This window comes from Anarhichas minor, unplaced genomic scaffold (assembly GCF_050575085.1).
Source record: "Anarhichas minor isolate MPS153535 unplaced genomic scaffold, ASM5057508v1 ptg000136l, whole genome shotgun sequence".
Taxonomy (NCBI): domain Eukaryota; kingdom Metazoa; phylum Chordata; class Actinopteri; order Perciformes; family Anarhichadidae; genus Anarhichas; species Anarhichas minor.
Genome location: NW_027466582.1, coordinates 15,065,344 through 15,084,130, shown reverse-complemented (window position 1 = coordinate 15,084,130; position 18,787 = coordinate 15,065,344). Strand labels below are relative to the sequence as shown.

Here is an 18,787-nt window from a genome sequence, read left to right as displayed (position 1 = left end):
TCCACTCGCTATCGCGGGCCGTTGATAAGCTCCTTCATGAATGAACGTTCCCCAGATCCGCCTGCACTACGACTTTTAAAGCGGAGGCAACGGAGAGGTACTGACAAAGTGAAGCTCGGTGTTAGGTTGCTCTCCCTTGGCCTTTGTGGTGAAGAAGTGCTACCTCATGCTTCCCGGGCCAGCCGTTTTCCTACCGCCCCTCTCTGTGATTTGGCCGTACAAACAAACACGGGGGGAAGGCTGGGGCCTCGCCGTGTTTACAGGGCAAATGGCAGCAGCTTCGGTAAAAATAGCTGCAGCCCCGGACTGTGGACTGGACACAGTGGATCCCGATGAGGAAGGAAGTTGTTAAAACTGCAGGGCGGTCTGACCGAAGCCTAGTCATTCAAGGTAGCCAGAGTCACTCGAGGTCTCTGGGCAGCTCCTGCTCTGTGGTTTACGAGCAGTTGCATCTATATGAGCCGCATCTGAGAACTATCAGCAGCTTCACGCAGCAGACTGCAGCACAGACTCTCCTTAAAAAGAGAGACGAGCCGCTTTTGAAAGAGGATTACCACGTTCCTCTGTTACCAATGAAAAGTTTGACCCAAGTGTGGCTCCTCGAGGGGTTCGATGGATGCATCGTCCCACTTGTGGTTTAGATGTGACTGGATATGGTCTTACTTGTATACTGCTGCAACAGCAATGATGGAATTTACTATTATATTCAAAGAAAGTCATGCATAGTGTGACGGAGATACAGAAATGTTTTGGAAATATTCGAGCTCCTACCAGGTGGGGAATCCTAGCAAACATAGGGTAAATATTGTTGTGTCACTGACATGACTGAGTCAGTTCACTGACTTAATTACTCTTCCTTACAACGTCGCTTTCACACTTTTCAAGTTCTTAGCGCACACATCAGAAAGTGGCCACTGCAACCAGTGTTCTGCATCTTTACACAGCTCACTTTGCACTTCAGTCTGTCTCCCTCTCTCTGTCTCTGTGTGTGTGTCTCTCTCTCTCTCTCTCTGTGTCTCTCAGAGCTCCAGCTCCCCGGTTGCAGTGTAGGCGTCGAGCTCATTCTAGCGTATCGTCTGACCACAGCGCCGAAAATATTGATCTCAGAGCGAGTGGGAGGAAGGAATGAGGAAGTAGTCCTGATACATCAGCACATTGTCTTTTTTTTTTTTGTTGTTTTGTTTTTTTCGTATCAGGCAAAAGAATGAATGTGTAACAGGAAGTGCACGGGCCTCAATATCAGTTCTGCTACCCGTGCACAACGCCAGAGAACCTTTCCTGTATGATGTGGCTGTGGTCCAATCATAACGTTAGCTGTGGAGCAATAGTAGCAATGGTATGCATAAGATAACTGGTGCCTTTTGCACTACGGTTATTTGATAAATTTATCCATTTCATCCACAAGGGCGTTGCATATTAAAAATGTACCTCTTGTAGTACAGGACGCCTTACTTTTTAGCCTGCGGTGTACGCAGAGGGAGGCTTGTTCTTATTGAGCAAGAGGAGTGCTGTTTACCCAAGCGTTTTACTTTGAAATCTATATTTATCTAGCTTGATGCATTTACGGGGAAAAAAACAAACTAGGTTCAAAGAAATGAGACACAGTGCCTCTTCATTACCCCCCAAATCGGCCCCGGAGCGTACGCCGTGGAGCGCTCGGTGGAGCGGGACAAATATAGACACCAAACGGAGGAGATGTTTTTTCATGCTTCTTATTTGTCTCGTGTGCGGAGGAGAGGATGGTGTGTGTGTGTGTGTGTGTGTGTGGGTGTGTGTGTGTGTGTAGTGTGCGATCGGGATGGAGTGGAGGATCCCCGGGATGCTGAGTTGCAGCGTACTGTACGGTACGTGGGCCCTCAGGGCCGGCTGGGGCAGAGAGACAACTCCAGCTGGTAGTCCTGGAAGAACTGAGAAGTCCAATTAGCTTCCAGCTATACTTTACAGTGGTAATCTGCAGGAGTCTTGTGTTGGTTTTGGCCACGTTGTTGCAGCTTGGCGGCCAGTGCTGGCTGTGGTGCTTTCTTTTATTTGCACTCGAAGAAATTAATTGGCAATCAAACAGTGAGTCCACTGCTGCAAGTTTGGTGTAGTGTTTTGTTTGTTTTTTGGCACCTTTTTTTAAAAATAAATTACTCGTTTATTCTCGCGTTTAGTCCAAACAAACTGCAGCTGCTACTGCTGCCAGTGAAGTAACAAGCATCAGATGCTGCTTGCATAAATAAAGCTTCTTACGAACGTAGTACAGGTTGATGTTATTTATGATTCATTCTGTAGAGAGCAGCCAAACAGTCATTTATTTAACTGATCGTGCTGCAGATTATTGCTTTAACCCCCCCGGACATACACAGCTGCTGCTGAACCTCCCCACTTTATCTTCATTAAGATCTGACTCCGGATAAGAGCGGCGATGCTTTCTTTATAATCCCATTTACAAGCATGTGAGATGCAACAGGGTTAATTACAGAGATGGTATGAAACACACACAAAAAACGTGCAGAATTCTAAACCCCATGGCGCACGATAAGATCTAATTTTATTTCATTCTTAAACGATGGTTAAAAGTCACCAAATCTGACAGGGTCGGATTAGATCACTTTACTAGCATGCAGCAAAAAAAGTCATCGTGACTTCCCCCATTGGTTTGTGGACTGCCGTTTTGAAGCCTCGAGTTCGGCACTTGCGCCGTCGCCATGTTGTTTTTGCCACAACCAATGAACAGAAGTTACGATATTTGTGAAGACGTACGTAGAGTACGTCCTGGATGCACACACAAAAAAACATGTTTAAAACATCCGGCTGCTCCATTTTAAAGATAACTTTGCATTTTTTCGTGAGATTTTTTTTACTCCTATGATATTAACGTTGTAATAAACCCGAACGTGTATAGAATGAGAGTCAATATCATCTCACCCCTTCGACTGAATCTTCCACTTGACCCACAGATATAGTGTTTTCGACCCTGAATTTTCTAACAGCGCACAGTGTCGGGGGCTGAGGTCTAGCACAGCGCTGGTCCTGATGTCGGATGAGCCCTACTTTACATTTCCATGATGACCCAGAGAAAGAGAGTGACCGGCGAGGAGGAGGCTGAAACGAGGAGAGCCGAGAAAGAAATGCAAATCCGGGACAGTTGGCCGTGAATTCGCGACCGCCGTTGAAGTGCACTCTGTCATCCCCCAGCCTCGCTGCTGAACTGGGTCTCGGTGAAGCGGTTAAATATAGCCGTCCCCTGTGTACCGGCGGCTGGTGGATGATGAGATGATGAAGGTGGGGGGGGGAGGGGGAGAATCCATCACAAGGTCGCAGCGTCCCCTTCCCCCTTGTTTCTTTTCCCAGCCCCGGGGTTTTGGCTACAGATCCCATCAGACCCATGTAGGCTACCTGATCACAAACAGAGTCATCCCCCCCTACTCCCCCTCTGCTTTAGATGAAGCTGGCAGCCCATGCTGATGTTTTACAGCTTTCTGGACCCCCCCCCCCCCCTCCCCCTGCTCCTCTGTCTGAGGATGGAGCTGTCATGCCCTGGCAGAGCAGCGTGGAGCCCAGCGTGGCCCTGAAAGCTCCAGTCGTTATTTATTCATGCATCTGCATGCAGATGTCGAGCTGAGATGAGAAACAGGGGCTCCTGGCGGCTCGCGGGGCTGCACTTCTAATGAGGAAACTCGAGCCATTTTCCCCGCTCGGGGGGAGAGATTGACATCTAGATTTGCTCCTCAGTGAGGAGTAATTTGCATTCTGTCATGAGTAGGCGCTTCATCCCCCCCCCCCCCCCCCCCCCCCCCCCCGCCGAGAGCGCCGCTTACACCAGGTGACGCCACGGCCACCGCTGTGTACCGCTTGGCGGGAAAAATAAAAATGAAACCGAGCTGCCGCCGCCTGCGGTCATCTGAGCGGTTTGAGGGTCTCCGGGGGAGCATCTGCCCCCCCTGGCCTTGAGCAGCCAGGTACAAGCGGGAGCGTGGAGCCGTGCTCCTCTTTCTCCTTTGTTTGTCTTCCTGCGCTCCTCAGAGGCAGCCACGGGGAAGGGGTGGAGGGGGGAAGGGGAAAAGGGAGCCGCGGCTCCTCTCATCTCTGCCAAGCTCTCGCCGGCTGTCTTCCTCTGGCCCTTTGTTGTGCCTCCACCTCTTTCGCTCGCCGCCTAAAGCTGCAGGGTCCCTGGTGCACGCAGATACCGCTGGTGGTGGATCAGCCTGTGATGTGCTTATCACAAGGTTTGCCATCACCTGAGGGAGGGAGGCCCGGCTCATTGTCGCTCTCCAAAACTGTGTAATAAACACTTGATGTGGTGTCATATCAGTGAAAGGGAACCACGCAGCTTTTCCTTTTTGTTTTCTTTTTTTTTTTTTTTGGGTCTCCAAATCTCTGCTGCGTTCATTCCCGCTAATTCTTTTGTTCCGCAGAAGGATGCCGCTGGTTGCCGGTGTAGATATTCATGCCCCCAGAAATCACCTGACACCGATTTGAATCAGGTTGACGAGTCACCCCCCCCCCCCCCCCCCCTCTCCATCTGGCACACTGGCACCCTTCCAGCTGCTTAGGGACAGATGGAGAGGTGACTCTTTTCTTGGATCACCTTTCCCCCTCTACTTGGGAATGCGCTACATGTGAAATGGAAGGCGGAGGGAGCCGAGGCTCACCGAGTCCTGCTCAGGGAGGCGTGCGAAGCGGCGCTCTCTTGCCACCTTGTGGTCGGGCGTAGGGGCTGTAAGCGGGCACGGTGATGCATCGACTCACCTTGGACGTTCTCCTCTACGCACCTGGTGACTTTAGCCGTAACCCTTCATTAATCTACCCCGCTGAATCACACAGGAGAGGTTTATCGAGGCGAGACGCCGCCAGGGCAAAAGACATCGCCTTTCATGCACTGGTCAATTAAGATTTGCTTCCATATCATCTTTCAGACTAGTGGGAAGGGAAGAAAACACCAGAAATACACATTTAGGTGTTTATTTTTCTACTTCGTCTATTTGTATCTGTGGATTTCTCCTAAATTAACCTAAAGTCAGCGTTAGAAAATGCCTCATTTGCATAATTAAACATAACATTTCAGAAAACTTGTAATACAAAAAATTATTATCAATTTAAGTAATAAACTGGGGGAAGTTTCATGATGATATCTATTAGTTGAAATGTGTTCACACAAAACATTTTATCCCTAAAAATTTTTCAAAAAAGAAACAAGAGTTTTGAACCTGGATTTATCAAAAATATACTTAATAAATTACATTATATCATAGTGAGATCTATTCGTTTTTTTTGTTTGTTTTTTAACTTTGCACCTCGGGTGTCTCCTCTTTAGTTACATATTTGTTATTTGTTTGTTTTGAGTTGCGAATCCTGTAAAAGTGACTGCGGCTCCAAAAGTATGTAATAAAAATCTATTGATAAATTGAATAAAAAAGTCTAAACAGATTAATTAAAGAGCATCTTGAGACTAAATCCACTCTTTTGGCTTTGTTAATCATATGCACAGTCACTTTTTTACACTATAAAATGACTTAGATCCAAATCTGTAGTGTGAACATAACAACAGGCAGCATTCTTTGAAAAAGAGAAAAACCCCGGTGCCAAAATCTGCAGTCCGTAAAATCCTCTCCACACTTCCAGTTACATAACCCTGGAGGAATACGAAATGTTCTGTATTTTAGGCAAATTTAAAAATACTGGGTCTCAGAAAATATCACAGTCCTTCGTGCACTGTCTGTGCATTAAGCCTGGAACAGTCGCAAAAAATGCAACCAAGTAAACAACCGGGGTGACGTGAAGGGGCGGCACAGCGGCAGATGGGGTGTTAAGTTGCTCTTCAAACTGTGAGTTTTATTAGTAACAATAAAAGAACAGATCACATGTAAACCCACACAGATTCCACTTCTATTCCGCTGATTGGACCTTTGTGGACAGACGGACGTCTGACTGACATCGCCTCCACTCTCCCGTTGGCTTTGTTGCACCCGTTTCAGAGCAGCAACTTACACCCCTCATCATCCTATAGTTCTTATTTCAACCTGAGCAGAGATCTAATCAGCCAGAATGACCGAAAACTTTTCGGAAATATTTCCGTTTTTCATGTAATCGTGTGTCCGGCTCTATCTCACAATTCAAGTGTTTCCTGCTTTAACATTTACATGATGGAAAATAGTTTTTTTTGCAATTTTTCCTTTTGTTATTGAGCTCAATAATGCGTCCTTAATTTAATTTAGAGTTGCACAATATTGGGCAGCAAGCAGCAAATAAGTTGCAGCATGATGCCTTACTAGACATCGTGCGTCCTGTTACGTGTCCATTGCACATGCGCACATCACAATGTTGATGCTGAAGCGATATATGGTGCAGGCCTAATTTAATTCATCAATTAATAATTACGTTTATGAATCAAGATTATCATTATTATTATTATATTTTGTACATTACCACTTCCGTCCACCTTAATTATTGCTCAATAACAAAATAAATTACAATTCATTTTCTCCCTCTTTTTATTCACAGGTGAAGCTGCCTTTCCCCGTCGATCAAATCACGAATCTTCCACGGAACGACTTCCAAATGTTGGTGAAAATGCACAAACTGACCTCGGAGCAGCTCGAGTTCATCCACGACGTGAGGCGGCGGAGCAAGAACCGCATCGCGGCGCAGCGCTGCCGCAAGAGGAAGCTCGACTGCATCATGAACCTGGAGTGCGAGATCAGGAAGCTGGTGAGTCGACCGCTTCTGTCCGAGTCGCCCACCTGTCACCTGTACGCTGTGCTGAAACTGCGATGTATATTTTCGGTGCAATTCCTCACCCTCAATGTACGCCCAATAAAAGTGCTTGTTTTTGCCACGGACATGCTCCGATTGCTACTATAAGTGTCTGACAACATCATGGAAAGGACCCTATAGAGAAATAAAATCTTTTTTGCTATGTCCTTTAGACACTTAATAACAATCTGAGCATGTCAGTGGCACAAAACAAGCAGTTTCAGCGGACGCACATTGACGGCGAGGAATTACCCAGAGCGGTTACGTTGCAGTCCGTTAAGCGGCTGCCGTCTGCGGTGTTCTCCCTCAATACTTTGACCAATTTCAAAAAATGTTATCTGCCATTGGTCACTTAGACAACAAAAATATGGGAAAATATGGATGAAAAATAACAATGTTGCCCTTTAAATAATCCCAATGTAAGTGATGGGGGATAAAACACAGTCTTTGTTCTGCGCAAACATGGATGCCCATAAGAACATGGGCTTTGTCTACCTCTGCTGGCATTAAGTAGGAACTGCAACAACATCCCATCTGTCCTCCAGTCCCGTTTATTTACAGCAGCCTCACAGACCAGTGACATAATATTGCTTTCATTTGCATTTTTTGGCCACAAGAACAACGCCCTTTACCCCCTGAAGCTGAACTGTTTTTTGCGTTCTCCTCCTCGGCTCTGATTGGTTGATCGTCTTTGGGCGGGATGGAATCTTGCAAAGGCCATTAGGAGCACTAAAAGGAGGCAGAGGAACCCGATTAGTTCACAGATTATCTGTCTCGTGGACAGGATATAGTGAAAGTTATGTCACAAAGTTAATAAAAGTAAATTGTTTTTGGGAGGGAATTGAGATCAAGAGAATCTAAAGGTAGAGAAGACTTAAAAACTTAAGCTAATGGCTAAACTAAGTTTTTGCCGATTTATGTCCAAACACACCACTTCCTGTTTCTCTCTTCACTGTTAGCTACTATGATGTGTCCGGTGTGGCGAGCTAGTCTCCCAAAGTCTCATTTGATTGGATGATTTTTTTCTTCTGTAAATCATTTGAAACCGCGACAGAAGCTAAAGGCGCTCTAACGTCCGCTTCACCTGGACTGCCTAGTAAGTCATCTTCTGTGTGTGTGTGTGCAGGTGTGCGAGAAGGAGAAGCTGCTGACGGAGAGGAACCAGCTGAAGGCGTGCATGGGCGAGCTGTGGGAGAACTTCTCCTGCCTGTCGCAGGAGGTGTGCCGGGACGTCCAGCTGAGCCCCGAGCAGGTCCAGTCCCTGCACCACTACTGCCCGGTGCTGCGGCCCGCCAACGACACCCACGAGCCCAAGCCCGCCACCGCCAACAACAACACCGACACCACCAGCATCGACCTCACCGGTCGCTCGGCCTCGGCCACGCCGGAACCCAGCCTCCACGGGTCGCCCGGCGGCCCCTCGGAGAGCGAGCCCGACTCGGCCGTCAGGAACAGGGCGGAGGACGGGGACATGGACGGCCAGGACGCCGGCTTGTACACAAAGTCGGGGCTGTCCGTGGAAAAGTCCAACCAGGCGGTGACGGTGGATTTTTGCCAGGAAATGACTGACAAATGTACGACTGACGAGCAGCCAAGGACGGACTAAGTAGCGGGCAGTTCTCTGTGTCGTATTTTTTATTTAATTTTACTCTTCTGACAAACCCCCCTCTCTCTCGGGGGTCGCTGAGACGGTCAGCCTCTGCCAGTGTTCACTGAAAAACAAGCTTTGTTTGTATTTATGTCTTTTTGTGCTGTCTTTTTTTTTTTTTTTTTTTGAACGGTCGACACTAAAGTTGTCTTAACAGCAGCAATACTGTTCTCCAGGTATTCTCCTCTTACCATGACAGAGTGGGAACTTCTCACCAAAACGCGTACAATGGTGCTATACTCGCCCCGACAGCAACCTCTGCGGAGGAGACTCTGTTCTCCTCGAGTCACAACTCAAAGTTAAACCTCATCGGACCTAAACAGCAGCTCTCTTTGTCTTTCTCTGGTGTACCGACAGTATCTCTGTTCCTGCCTTTTCTCTTTCAGTTCTTTTTTTTTTTCACCCACTCTCTCTATCGATCTTCTCCACGTCTCTCTGTCTCTTTCTTCTCTCTCGGTTCTACTATCGCTATATCTCAGTGGCCCTTTTCGTCACAGCAATTCAAACTCAGGAAAAACAACAACAACAAAAAAAAAAAAATGAAAGAAATCCTCTGAATGTTCAACCTAATTCATGAAAAATGAGAACACAGCTTCTGCACACACGGTGGAAGTCGGGACGCAGCCAGACGGTAAAATGTTCATATGCAAAAAAAGAAACAAAAAAAAAGAAAATGTCTCCACGCGTCTGCCGTTTGTATTTCCGTGCGGGAGAACTTTGTACAGGCTGTAACCTGAAAACATTCCTCCTTTGCCTTCCTCAGCACTGAATTGAAAGGAAAACGTTTTTTTTGTTGTTTTTTTGCAGGCGGTTAAATGGCTATTTTTTATTTCCCACTCATCAGCAATACCATTGTATTTGGATGTTGTTCCGGTGACTTTCAAGTGCTTGTTTGGCAGAAATGTACATAGTATGGAGCATGATGACTGTAACAGTGGTTTTGTACAGGTAGAGGCTTAGATGTTTCTTTTTTGTTTTCTTTTTTGTCACACGGGGTTATATCAAGCACCTTTTTCTTTTCTTTCTTTTTTTTTTTTGTTTGCTGAGGGAAAATCTTTGCTTTTTTGCTGTTTCCTGTCCAGCCTAACGAACGCCCCACCCTTCAAGGTGAGCGTTCTTATACTCAGGAAATCGGCTCGATACACATGCAGACACACACGTGCAGCACACACAGACACACGCGTCAACACGCGTGTGAAATTCTGGAGCCCCCCCATGCATGTTTAAAAGTTAGACCTTCAAAACTCCTCTTTAAATGTGAAAAAAACAAAAACAGAGTTCTGCCGTGTGTCGTTCGGAGGAAATCTCGTTTCTTGTCAGTATTTGAAAGACGCTATTCGTGTTTACACTCTCGACAGACATGCTGCGGTGTTACAAATATAAAATGCAAAAAAGCGCCGCCAACATAGAAGTGACGGGTAGAATTTTATCCCGGATGGAAAAAAAAGAACACAAAATATTGACTTAAATCAGGCACTTTGTTTCCGGCCCCAAGCGCTCAGAGCCATTTAGCACTTCAACTTCATCTTTGTGTCGGACCCCTTTAAAAAGTCTCAGACTGGAGCACTTAGATTGGCACTTCAAGATGAAAACATCTCGTTGATGTGATTAAATAATCACACAATTCAAAAAGTATCTCTATGAAGAAGCCGCGTATGAAACCCTGAACGTCAAAAGAAGCTAATGTTTCAGTATAAGGAATTGAATAAGCTAACTCGGATTTCATTTTGACGTGAAAGCAGTGTACGTGTCGTCCGAGTGATTGAGTAACAATCATATTAAGATAGTAACACGTTTTTGCCCTAAACTGTGCATTCGTTTGAGCATCCTCCTTTGTGACGTGCATGCATGCCGCCTACAGCCGTAGGCCTAGTTAGTTTGTCTAGCTTATGTTCGTAAGTTCCCTCCGGAGCTTTTGAAAATGATATTTTATTTTGTTGGAATGTGAAGCTTTATTCATCGCTCTTTTTTTTTAAAAAAGCCCCAATAAAGCCCCAATCCAAAATGGCGACTGCCCCGTTCGCTCAATTGAGAACTGAAGCTAATGTGGCTAACCTGTTGGCTAGCCGCTGTTCCCCTAGCTTCTGTACATCGGCGTCATCTTTCTTTCTCTGCTCTCTTTCTGGAAATAGAGAGACGTGATCCCGAAGTTTAGTATCCTCGCTATGCTTTACTTTACTATACACACCGGGGGCGTGACAAATATACGGCACGGAAGATACTCGCCTGCGAAAGTGACGCATCAAAACTTTTCCCACCATTTTAATAAAAGGTTAGAATGGAGCGTCTTAACTAAATTGATGATTAGCCGAAGCTTCTGTAAGCTGTTTTATTAAGTTTTCTTTTAGCAAAATGCTAATTTGATTATATGTCTAGGGCTTTTATTGTGAAAACAGAAGAAGTGGATCTGGTCTGCCGCTGCGTTTGTCAAGATTGAAAGGAGTGACAAAGGTTGCCGTCTTGATTCGGACTACGGAGCCGCCATGTTATTGTACACCGGAATGGACGTTTAGAGTATATCCGTTCCGCGCAACCTGATTGGTTGAAGCCTTCATTTGCGGTGCGAAAGCTAAGAAAGATCGGGAAAAAAACTTACGCCGCCAGAAAATATATTGACGTGCAAATTAACCGCACGAAGAAGAAAAACAAATGCCCCGGTGTGTATTCCTCTTAAAGATTATTCTTAAGCTAATTCCTAAAACAAAAATCTATTTTAATCGGCCAAATAAATCTGGGATTGGGGCTTTAAAGTGTGGATGACATGTTTGGAAATGTTTTCCCCCTTTCTTTAACTGATGTAAATTTTAAAAGTTTAAAAATTTGATGTCTCGTGTGAGACTGTTTCTGTTATGCAGCCGAACAGAGTAAGTGTATTTTATAAACCTGTCTTTAAATTCTTAAACGACTGGTACAGTGACCCATATATGCACAGACACACACACACACACACACACACACACATGCGCAGGTATTCATACAACACACACACACACACACAGTACATAGCGCGGAGCAGTAGTAGTTTTTTTTGTGGAACCATCACAGAAGCTTCTTTTCTGCAAACGTTATGCAACTCATTTCTATGCGCGTATACTTTTTCATTTGCTTGATCTTGAAATTGAGGAAGCCCTCTTTCTGTCTGGAGAAAATGAATGTGTTGTAGCAAAAACTATTGCCTCTGGGTGTCTCCTCAGATGTCCTAACAACACCACCAAGACCACGTTCTTGTTTTTGCATACAGCAGAATTTTCTTTGATACCTGTGGAATGTTGATAATTCACCTTAACAAACCCCTTCGATCCCCGTAGAGCTATGATGATTGGATAAACAGAGGCTCTCGAAGCGCTCTCTGCAGTCAGAAAAGCTTTTCGTCTAGACCTCTAAGCTCCCCGCAGTCTTGCTCGCTTGCTTGCTCCAACACCGACTGTTTGGTCAAAGTGCAGTAACAGGCGTCCCTTAAAGACACGTCCTCTGTTGTTAAAGGTGGTCGGTTCAAGGTTAAAAAAATGAATAAGTTCAAATAAAATTCTCACTTACGTCTTGTGGCATCTAGTCATGCAGGGAGTATGGTTTTTATTTGGTGCAGCCTGTTACTCTGGATAATCACACTGCTGTGAACAGTATTTTGGTTTCGTCAGGCAAACTCAAAACTTTGGTGAATAAAACCCAAACCCATATGCATGGCTAGATACAACTATGAGTTAAGCGAGAAAATATGTTTTTTTGTTTTTTTTATAATTTTGGGTGTCACTCTTGTGCAGATTTATTTTGGACTTGCTTTGTTTGGCCACTTGGGGGCAGCAGAACAAGCTGTAAACACCACATTGACATATTATCACCTTATTAAGCTTTAACGGCTAAAAGCTTAGCAAAGGGTTGCCTACTTTCCCATGGAGCAGACACAGAGCAACATTGTCATTCATTTGATGTTGTGTTGGTGTCCACCTGATGAATGTACGTCCAGTATTCGCTCTTCTTTCAGCTCTGTTTTGGTCTCCACCAACTCCTGAGAAAAATGCCGATGCTGGTTGGAAGAAAAATGGAGCTAAAAGAGGCAAAAAAGTTCTGCTGGTTCGTAGCTACGGGCAACCCTTTCCACATTACACATCCATTCATATACAGATATTGATTAGTGCAGCTTTAAAATGATGTACCAGTCATAATAAGCATGAACACCTCACATTTGATCCTCAAGGTTCCTTTTTTTGGGGGGTTATGGCCATTACAGCAGATTGCGGTTGCTGTAATTGAATGCTCGTACCTCCTTTTCTTTTTATTTGCGGTGTATTTGTCTTGTTTCGTTAAACTATTTTCTTTTTTTGTTGCTGCTGCTTCTCTGAAACAAACACTGGCTTTTCAACTCCAAAGGTTGTTCTATAAAAGAATATGAACAAAAACATGATTCTCACAGATTGCTCAACTGTATTTAAAAAAGAAAAGAAAAAAATCTGGTATCCTGGCCGAATGCGCAGCCTGAGATCATTAAACTATAAAAAAAAAAAAAAAAAAAAAAAAAAAAAGGAAACTGTTTACAAATAGGTGTCATGTCATGTTTGATACATTTTTTTTTGCCATGTAAAAATCGCTCGGTTTAATTGGACTGGTTGTCAGTTTTTTGTGTAAAGAGACAGACAAGCTCTTGGGATGGGTCAGCATTACATGGATACAAGTGCACCTCCGATATTTGCCTTAGAACTTGCAGAGGCCATAGTTCACATTCAAGTGAAGTGAGTGTATGCAGGGGCCCGGGCCCCCATCCCTGAGTCACCAGTGCGGACTTTCTCACACTTATCTACCTGTGAAATCCTTCATACCTCTCATAACTGGTCAATGACTGTATCAGCAAACTGCATCAGGTGTTTTTTCTACATGCTTTTTACACAGATTATATGGATTATTGTATTAGTAGATTTTGGTGCATCAATTTTTAATGTAAAAGCTCGTAGTTCAAGTTGTCGGGTTTTTTTTTTTCCTTCATTTTTCTAGATGACTGTTTTGTGTTAATATTGTCAATTTGAAATAGCTGTTATTTGCTTATTCTCTACTAAGAGTTCTTACCTTTATAATTTTTAAATGCTACATGACCCTAATTAATTAAAATGACTTAATAACCATTGTAAATACGGTATTGTGCAAACCCCATTTTCATTCATTTCAATTGCTAGTGTTATATAAATGACTCTTTTGTCTAGACACCATTTCTCTTTATGAAATAAAGAAACATGCATATCACCTTCCGTGTTTTGTGGCTGTTTTTGCTCCGCCTTCATTTTCTATGAGCGGTGAACTTGTGATGTTTGAGAAATACTTGTCTTTCTGCTCACGCAGGTTTTCTGTAGGGAGACTTTAATTCCCTTTAAAATGTCTTTGTGGGTCATTTTTTGTAATGTTAGTCAGCTCCAAAGAAGGGAATGTTTACTTGTTTCTCTACTACACTAACACACTGACTTGAGAGGATACACTAGTTTACTATTTAAGTGCATTTGACTACCAATTGGTTGCAAATGAGGGGAGATTGACGGCACCATGGTTAAAGGGGCACTGATTCCAGAGCTCCTCCCTGATTGGCCGGAGACAGCAGCTGACAGGGTATGAAAGGTCAGACCAACTAGTTCTTCCACTCTCCATGAAAAAATGGAGGCAAACCAGTGTTTTGTGTACCGGAAAGTTAATTTTCCCTCATGTGCTCGGTCTGCTTTCATTTTACCCATTATGCAAAAGAGAGCGACATCTTTTGGACAACGTTTTGGACGGAGGCCGACCAATTGGCTGACATCACCACATCCTGCCGCAGCAATAGCTTGGTAAAGAGCCCACTGTATGCTTCATTAAGTCATTTATAGACTAAACCACACACCACTCAGACAAAACAGTTTGGTCCTGCTGAAGAGGGGAAACATGTTTAATAAAAAAAAAAAACAGCACAACAGAAACATTCCCCAATAAAAAGATTACATTAGTGAGATATATTCATGAACAATATCAGGCTACTCTCAAAATGCTGAATTTGAAGAGCCCCTTTTCCTCCAGCTCATCCTGTATGATAAACCATAAGGAAGTTCCCTCATCTTTTTTTTTTTTGTGGTTGCCAATTCCACGATCTTTAATTACAATCCTCAAGTCAAATATCTTTGCAGCAGGCCTTTGGTCTCATTATATGAGCAGTCACATATGCTTTGAGCCAAATATAGTAATCTTGATTTCATTCAGCAAGTGGCTTGCAAACTACCAATACAAAAGTAATCAGGCGCTGGAGATATCATTTTGTATTAGGACATAATACACAGGGAAATTATTAAGCGTTTTTTTTTTTTCTCCGCGGAATGTGTTAGTTAACATGTTTGAACTGAAGCTCTTGTTCAGGCACAATACATATAAACTGTATTCACAAACGCGCTCTCATCCCAACTGTATGCACGTGCTGTGAAAACACAGAGTTACAGTTGGGAGACGGGATGAGGCTCCCTTTGCGATCCGGATCCGTCGGTCCCTTTAGAACTCCCGTTTTCCTCTCGCTTGGTCCCAAAACCTGGTCAATTTATTTCTTCATGATGGAGGACAGCTCCAGAAGCATGCTCTGAAAGAAAGAAAGATGTGTGGACAACGCACGGTTAGTATTCAAATCGCAGACACGAACGCATTTCTCCAGCAGCAGCCGAAAAAAATCTTGTTTTCTCTCTGAGCCCCAGTGGAGAAACGTTTTCACCTCGCTACGGTGATGTAGACGTGTACTCCTGGGTGTGTCAGGACCTTGTGACATCACTGGTGGGTGTGGTTACAGGTGCAACAGGGCACACTTCTGACCACACCAGAGGCGTGTTGCTAGAACGTACCCACCGAAGAAGAAGGGTAATTTACAAAAAAAGACGCCAATGTAAATATTTAAGGACATGTGTGAAAGAGAACAATGTCCGGACATTTAAGATATTTCCCATATTCCTTACACTTCCACATTTTCGAGCTAATAAGGGTTAAGGGGGTTAATCGGAGGGGTGGCGAAACATTTCATCAAGATAGAAAAGACAGGCCAAAAATTAAAACACAAAATCAAAATTTTGGGTTCGACATGAACTCGAAAGTACAGCAGTTTTGGAGTTTTCACGTGGTAGATTTTAGTATTTTTGTTTCATCTGAGCTCATCTCACGCGGGGGTTCTATGCTTCCCAGATATCAAGCAGGCTAAATATCTGGACCTGTTGGGGAGTCTACAGGTTACAAGACCACACCATTCATACAGAGAAAAAGCTTTCAACTGGAGAGAGGAGTTTTTATACGTCTAAATAACGATACATCAAAGAAACTAAATTATATATGCTTTTTTTGTATGACTTTACTGTGTTATAATTAAATGAAAAACATGTTACAGGGGCCTCCGTCTTTAACTACTGAATGCAGTAATCAGTGGCGTCCAGCAGAGGGAAACGAAGACCTGCCACCACTAAATGCAAAGCACCGTCCTTAGTTTTTACAAGGGAGATTTATCTCTTTTTGAAATGGAGACGCCCATATCATGAAAACAATCCACTGACACTGCTTAGTGTCCTTCTCATGAGCTGATGGCAGACACACATGAAATGGAACAACATATTGCATGTTCTTTGTTTGATTTGTTTTTATTTAGGCCTTTTGAACCTTCCATAAGTGAGACATTGCATTTCCTGGTGTTAAGTTACTTTACTGGCGACTGTACTACTTGGTGAATATCATCAGTGTACGATACTATCAGACGGTTGTTGCTCTATAGGGCAGTAAGAACTGAACTGAACATTTTCTAATTTCACAATGACAATAAATGTATTCACAATGGAATTGTTTTCATACTTATAGATACCGAACGAATAGATATCACCATAGAATTCCCCAGTTGATTACTAACATTAGGACAATTATTTCTTGCATTAAAGGTTTTCTGAAATAAGTTAAATATGCAAATGAGGCATTGTTTTATTAAACGTGCTAATTTGCACACATTTCAAGAAGAGAGATCCTAATATGAGCAAAGCCAGGTTCAAAATTATTGTTTCATTTTGCTGACATATTAGTGTCAAAGGTTTTTACAGAGGGAATTTTGGATATAAAAAAAAGCATCAAAACAGACTTATAGAGCTTATACAAGTTTAAGAAACAACGTGCCAGGGGAGGGTTAGTAATAATAAGTCACTAATTCAAAAAATTATAATAATGATTTTTAAGAAAGACGAGTTATGGGCCTTTTAATGTTTATACATTTTTTCTGATAAATATTATACATATATTAACTGGCCCCTGGCCTACCATCAATACGCAAATTGGCCCCGTTAAAAAGGTTGAGTATCCCTGCTTTAGGGCCACCAGACATAACATGACTGGATGACCATTTTTGGCTCTCACCATGGACATCCTCCTCCCGCCTGACGAAGGCGGCGGGGTCACCGCTGGACTCTCCCCCTGGGAGTGCTGGGCCTCGACGTCCGTTCCGCTCCGAGAGCCTCCGCTGTCGGACGTGGAGGTCAGCTTGCTCTCCGACAGCTCCCGGGACATGAAGCTGCACTTCCTGGCCGTCGGGTGGTAGTCGCTCTCCGGAGAATCACTCATGTCGCTGAGCTCCTTGCAAACGCTCACCCTGCTCTGCTTCCTCTGCGGGATCCTCAGGGTGGCCGGGATCTCCATGTGGCCGCCCATCAGCGTGGGCCGGGGCCCCGCGTACTGCGGCCGGCCCGGGGCGTGAGGTCCGTTCGACTCGTCGCTGCTGCACGAGGGCTTCCGGTTGTCCGGTCGACCCTGGCCGTCGGCTTGGCTCACCGGTTGCTGGTAGGAGCCGCCGGAGCCCTCCTTGTTCTGGGCGGCCGCGAGGGCCAGATCCAAAAGCTCCCTGTGAGCATCCGACGCGAAGGGGCAGGTCATCTGCGTGAGCTGCATCAACCTCAGCGGCGAGGAGTTGGTGAGCATGCTGACCTGCTGCGCCATGGAGTTTTTCTTTGACCTGTACACGCTGTCGTCGTCTCCATATTTGTATCCGTATCCGTACAAGCTCTGCTTGATCTGCTTCACCCCCAGGTGGAAGATCTCCAGGAGGTTGAGGAACAAAGAGACTCCGGCAATGACCAGCATGAAAACCATGAAGATGTTCTTCTCGGTCGGCCGTGACACAAAACAATCCACGCTGTTGGGGCAGGGCAGCCTCTCGCATTTGTACAGAGGAGACAGTCCAATGCCATACAGGGCGCACTGGCCTATGATGAAACCCACCTCCACCACAGACCTGGTTAAGATATGGAACACGTACGTGCGCAGCAAGGAGCCCCTAAGGGGGGCTTTCCTCACTTTCTTCTGCTCGTCCAGCTTCCTGAGCTCCCGCTCGATCCTCTTGTGGTCCTCTTGGACGGGGTCGGTCCCCTCCAGCTCGGCTTTCAGGAAGGCTTTCTTCCTGTGCCTCTCCTTCTCGAGGGACCTCAGCCGGTACAACGCGTGCCCCATGTAGACCAGGGACGGGGAGGACACGAAGATGACCTGCAGCACCCAGTAGCGGATGAGGGAGATGGGGAAAGCCTGGTCGTAGCAGACGTTCTTGCAGCCGGGCTGCTCCGTGTTGCAGACAAACTCGCTCTGCTCGTCGTCCCACACGTCCTCGGCCGCCACGCCGAGCACGAGCATGCGGAAAATGAAGAGGATGGTGAGCCAGATCTTTCCCACGATGGTGGAGTGGATGTGGACCTCTTCTAAAATACTCCCTAATAAGTTCCAATCCCCCATCTTCTGTCACATAATTCTTATCTGTCAGTGGATAAAGAAACAGTTTTGTAGGCTTTTAATCAAACGGAAAGGCCAAAATAATTCAATAAACGTGTTTTTACTTACATGTTTTCTAGTGTCCTCATCTCAGCGTGGAGCCGCGGACTCATCTGTGGAGACATCACGGGCTCAGTGGGAGAGACCCCACTGTGCAAATGTAGCTGACACTATTTCAATCCCGTTACGATCTAGGACTCCAGTTTGAACCCATCGATCCGGCACATGGCCCCGTTAATGCCCCGAGGGTAGTTTCACCCTGAACACTTTTAACAGGACAGTACACTGAAAATAGCACCAACTGAGACGTCAATACACAGCCATGTACAATGTGTTCTACGCTCATGCTTTGTGAGGCACAACAGTGTACTTTCAACCCTCGGGTCAACAGGGTTTTGTCCCCGTTTTCAACCCGCGCAAAGCAGTTACACAAAGAACCGGTTTTCCCGGTTTGGTGTGGAAGAACTTGAACTTCATTTACCGCCGATGAAAAGGTCCCATATTCATGTGTTGCTATTGAGATTGGCATGGATTTTATTTGTGTAATTAATAACACCGACAGCTTCGCATGCGTTTTAGACGGTATATTTTAGTATGGCAGTGAAACGGGAGACATCGGCCCGAAATCTGGCT

The 18,787-nt window shown here is 44.9% G+C and overlaps 2 protein-coding genes across 4 annotated transcripts in view; one reads left to right on the top strand and one right to left on the bottom strand.

The window, feature by feature from the left end:
- bach2b (BACH transcriptional regulator 2b) overlaps positions 1–13,618 on the top strand; it is a 91,665-nt gene extending 78,047 nt beyond the window's left edge. For both annotated transcript variants that reach the window (XM_076084002.1, XM_076084000.1), the window contains exons 4-5: positions 6,487–6,693; positions 7,865–13,618. In XM_076084002.1, the coding sequence (XP_075940117.1) occupies positions 6,487–6,693; positions 7,865–8,344 (687 nt within the window). In that variant the 3' untranslated portion in view covers positions 8,345–13,618. The remainder of the gene's footprint in view (positions 1–6,486; positions 6,694–7,864) is intronic.
- Positions 13,619–14,924: 1,306 nt separating this feature from the next.
- On the bottom strand, positions 14,925–18,118 carry gja10b (gap junction protein alpha 10 b). Of its 2 annotated transcripts, XM_076084004.1 has the most exons (3): positions 17,235–18,118; positions 16,757–17,162; positions 14,925–14,963 (listed from the first exon to the last, which is right to left on the bottom strand). In XM_076084004.1, the coding sequence occupies exons 1-3, from the start codon at positions 18,116–18,118 to the stop codon at positions 14,925–14,927; spliced, it is 1,329 nt and encodes a 442-aa protein (XP_075940119.1). The 2 variants fall into 2 exon arrangements, with proteins under 2 accessions (XP_075940119.1, XP_075940118.1); XM_076084003.1 differs by having other exon boundaries at positions 16,757–18,118.
- Positions 18,119–18,787: the final 669 nt, after the last annotated feature.

Excerpts from the sequence above, each read along its gene's own strand:
- gja10b (XM_076084003.1), bottom strand. The coding sequence starts at position 18,118 with ATGGGGGATTGGAACTTATTAGGGAGTATTTTAGAAGAGGTCCACATC. Across the intron at positions 14,964-16,756 it reads GCGGGAGGAGGATGTCCATG|AGCATGCTTCTGGAGCTGTC; the intron begins GTGAGAGCCAAA and ends TCTTTCTTTCAG.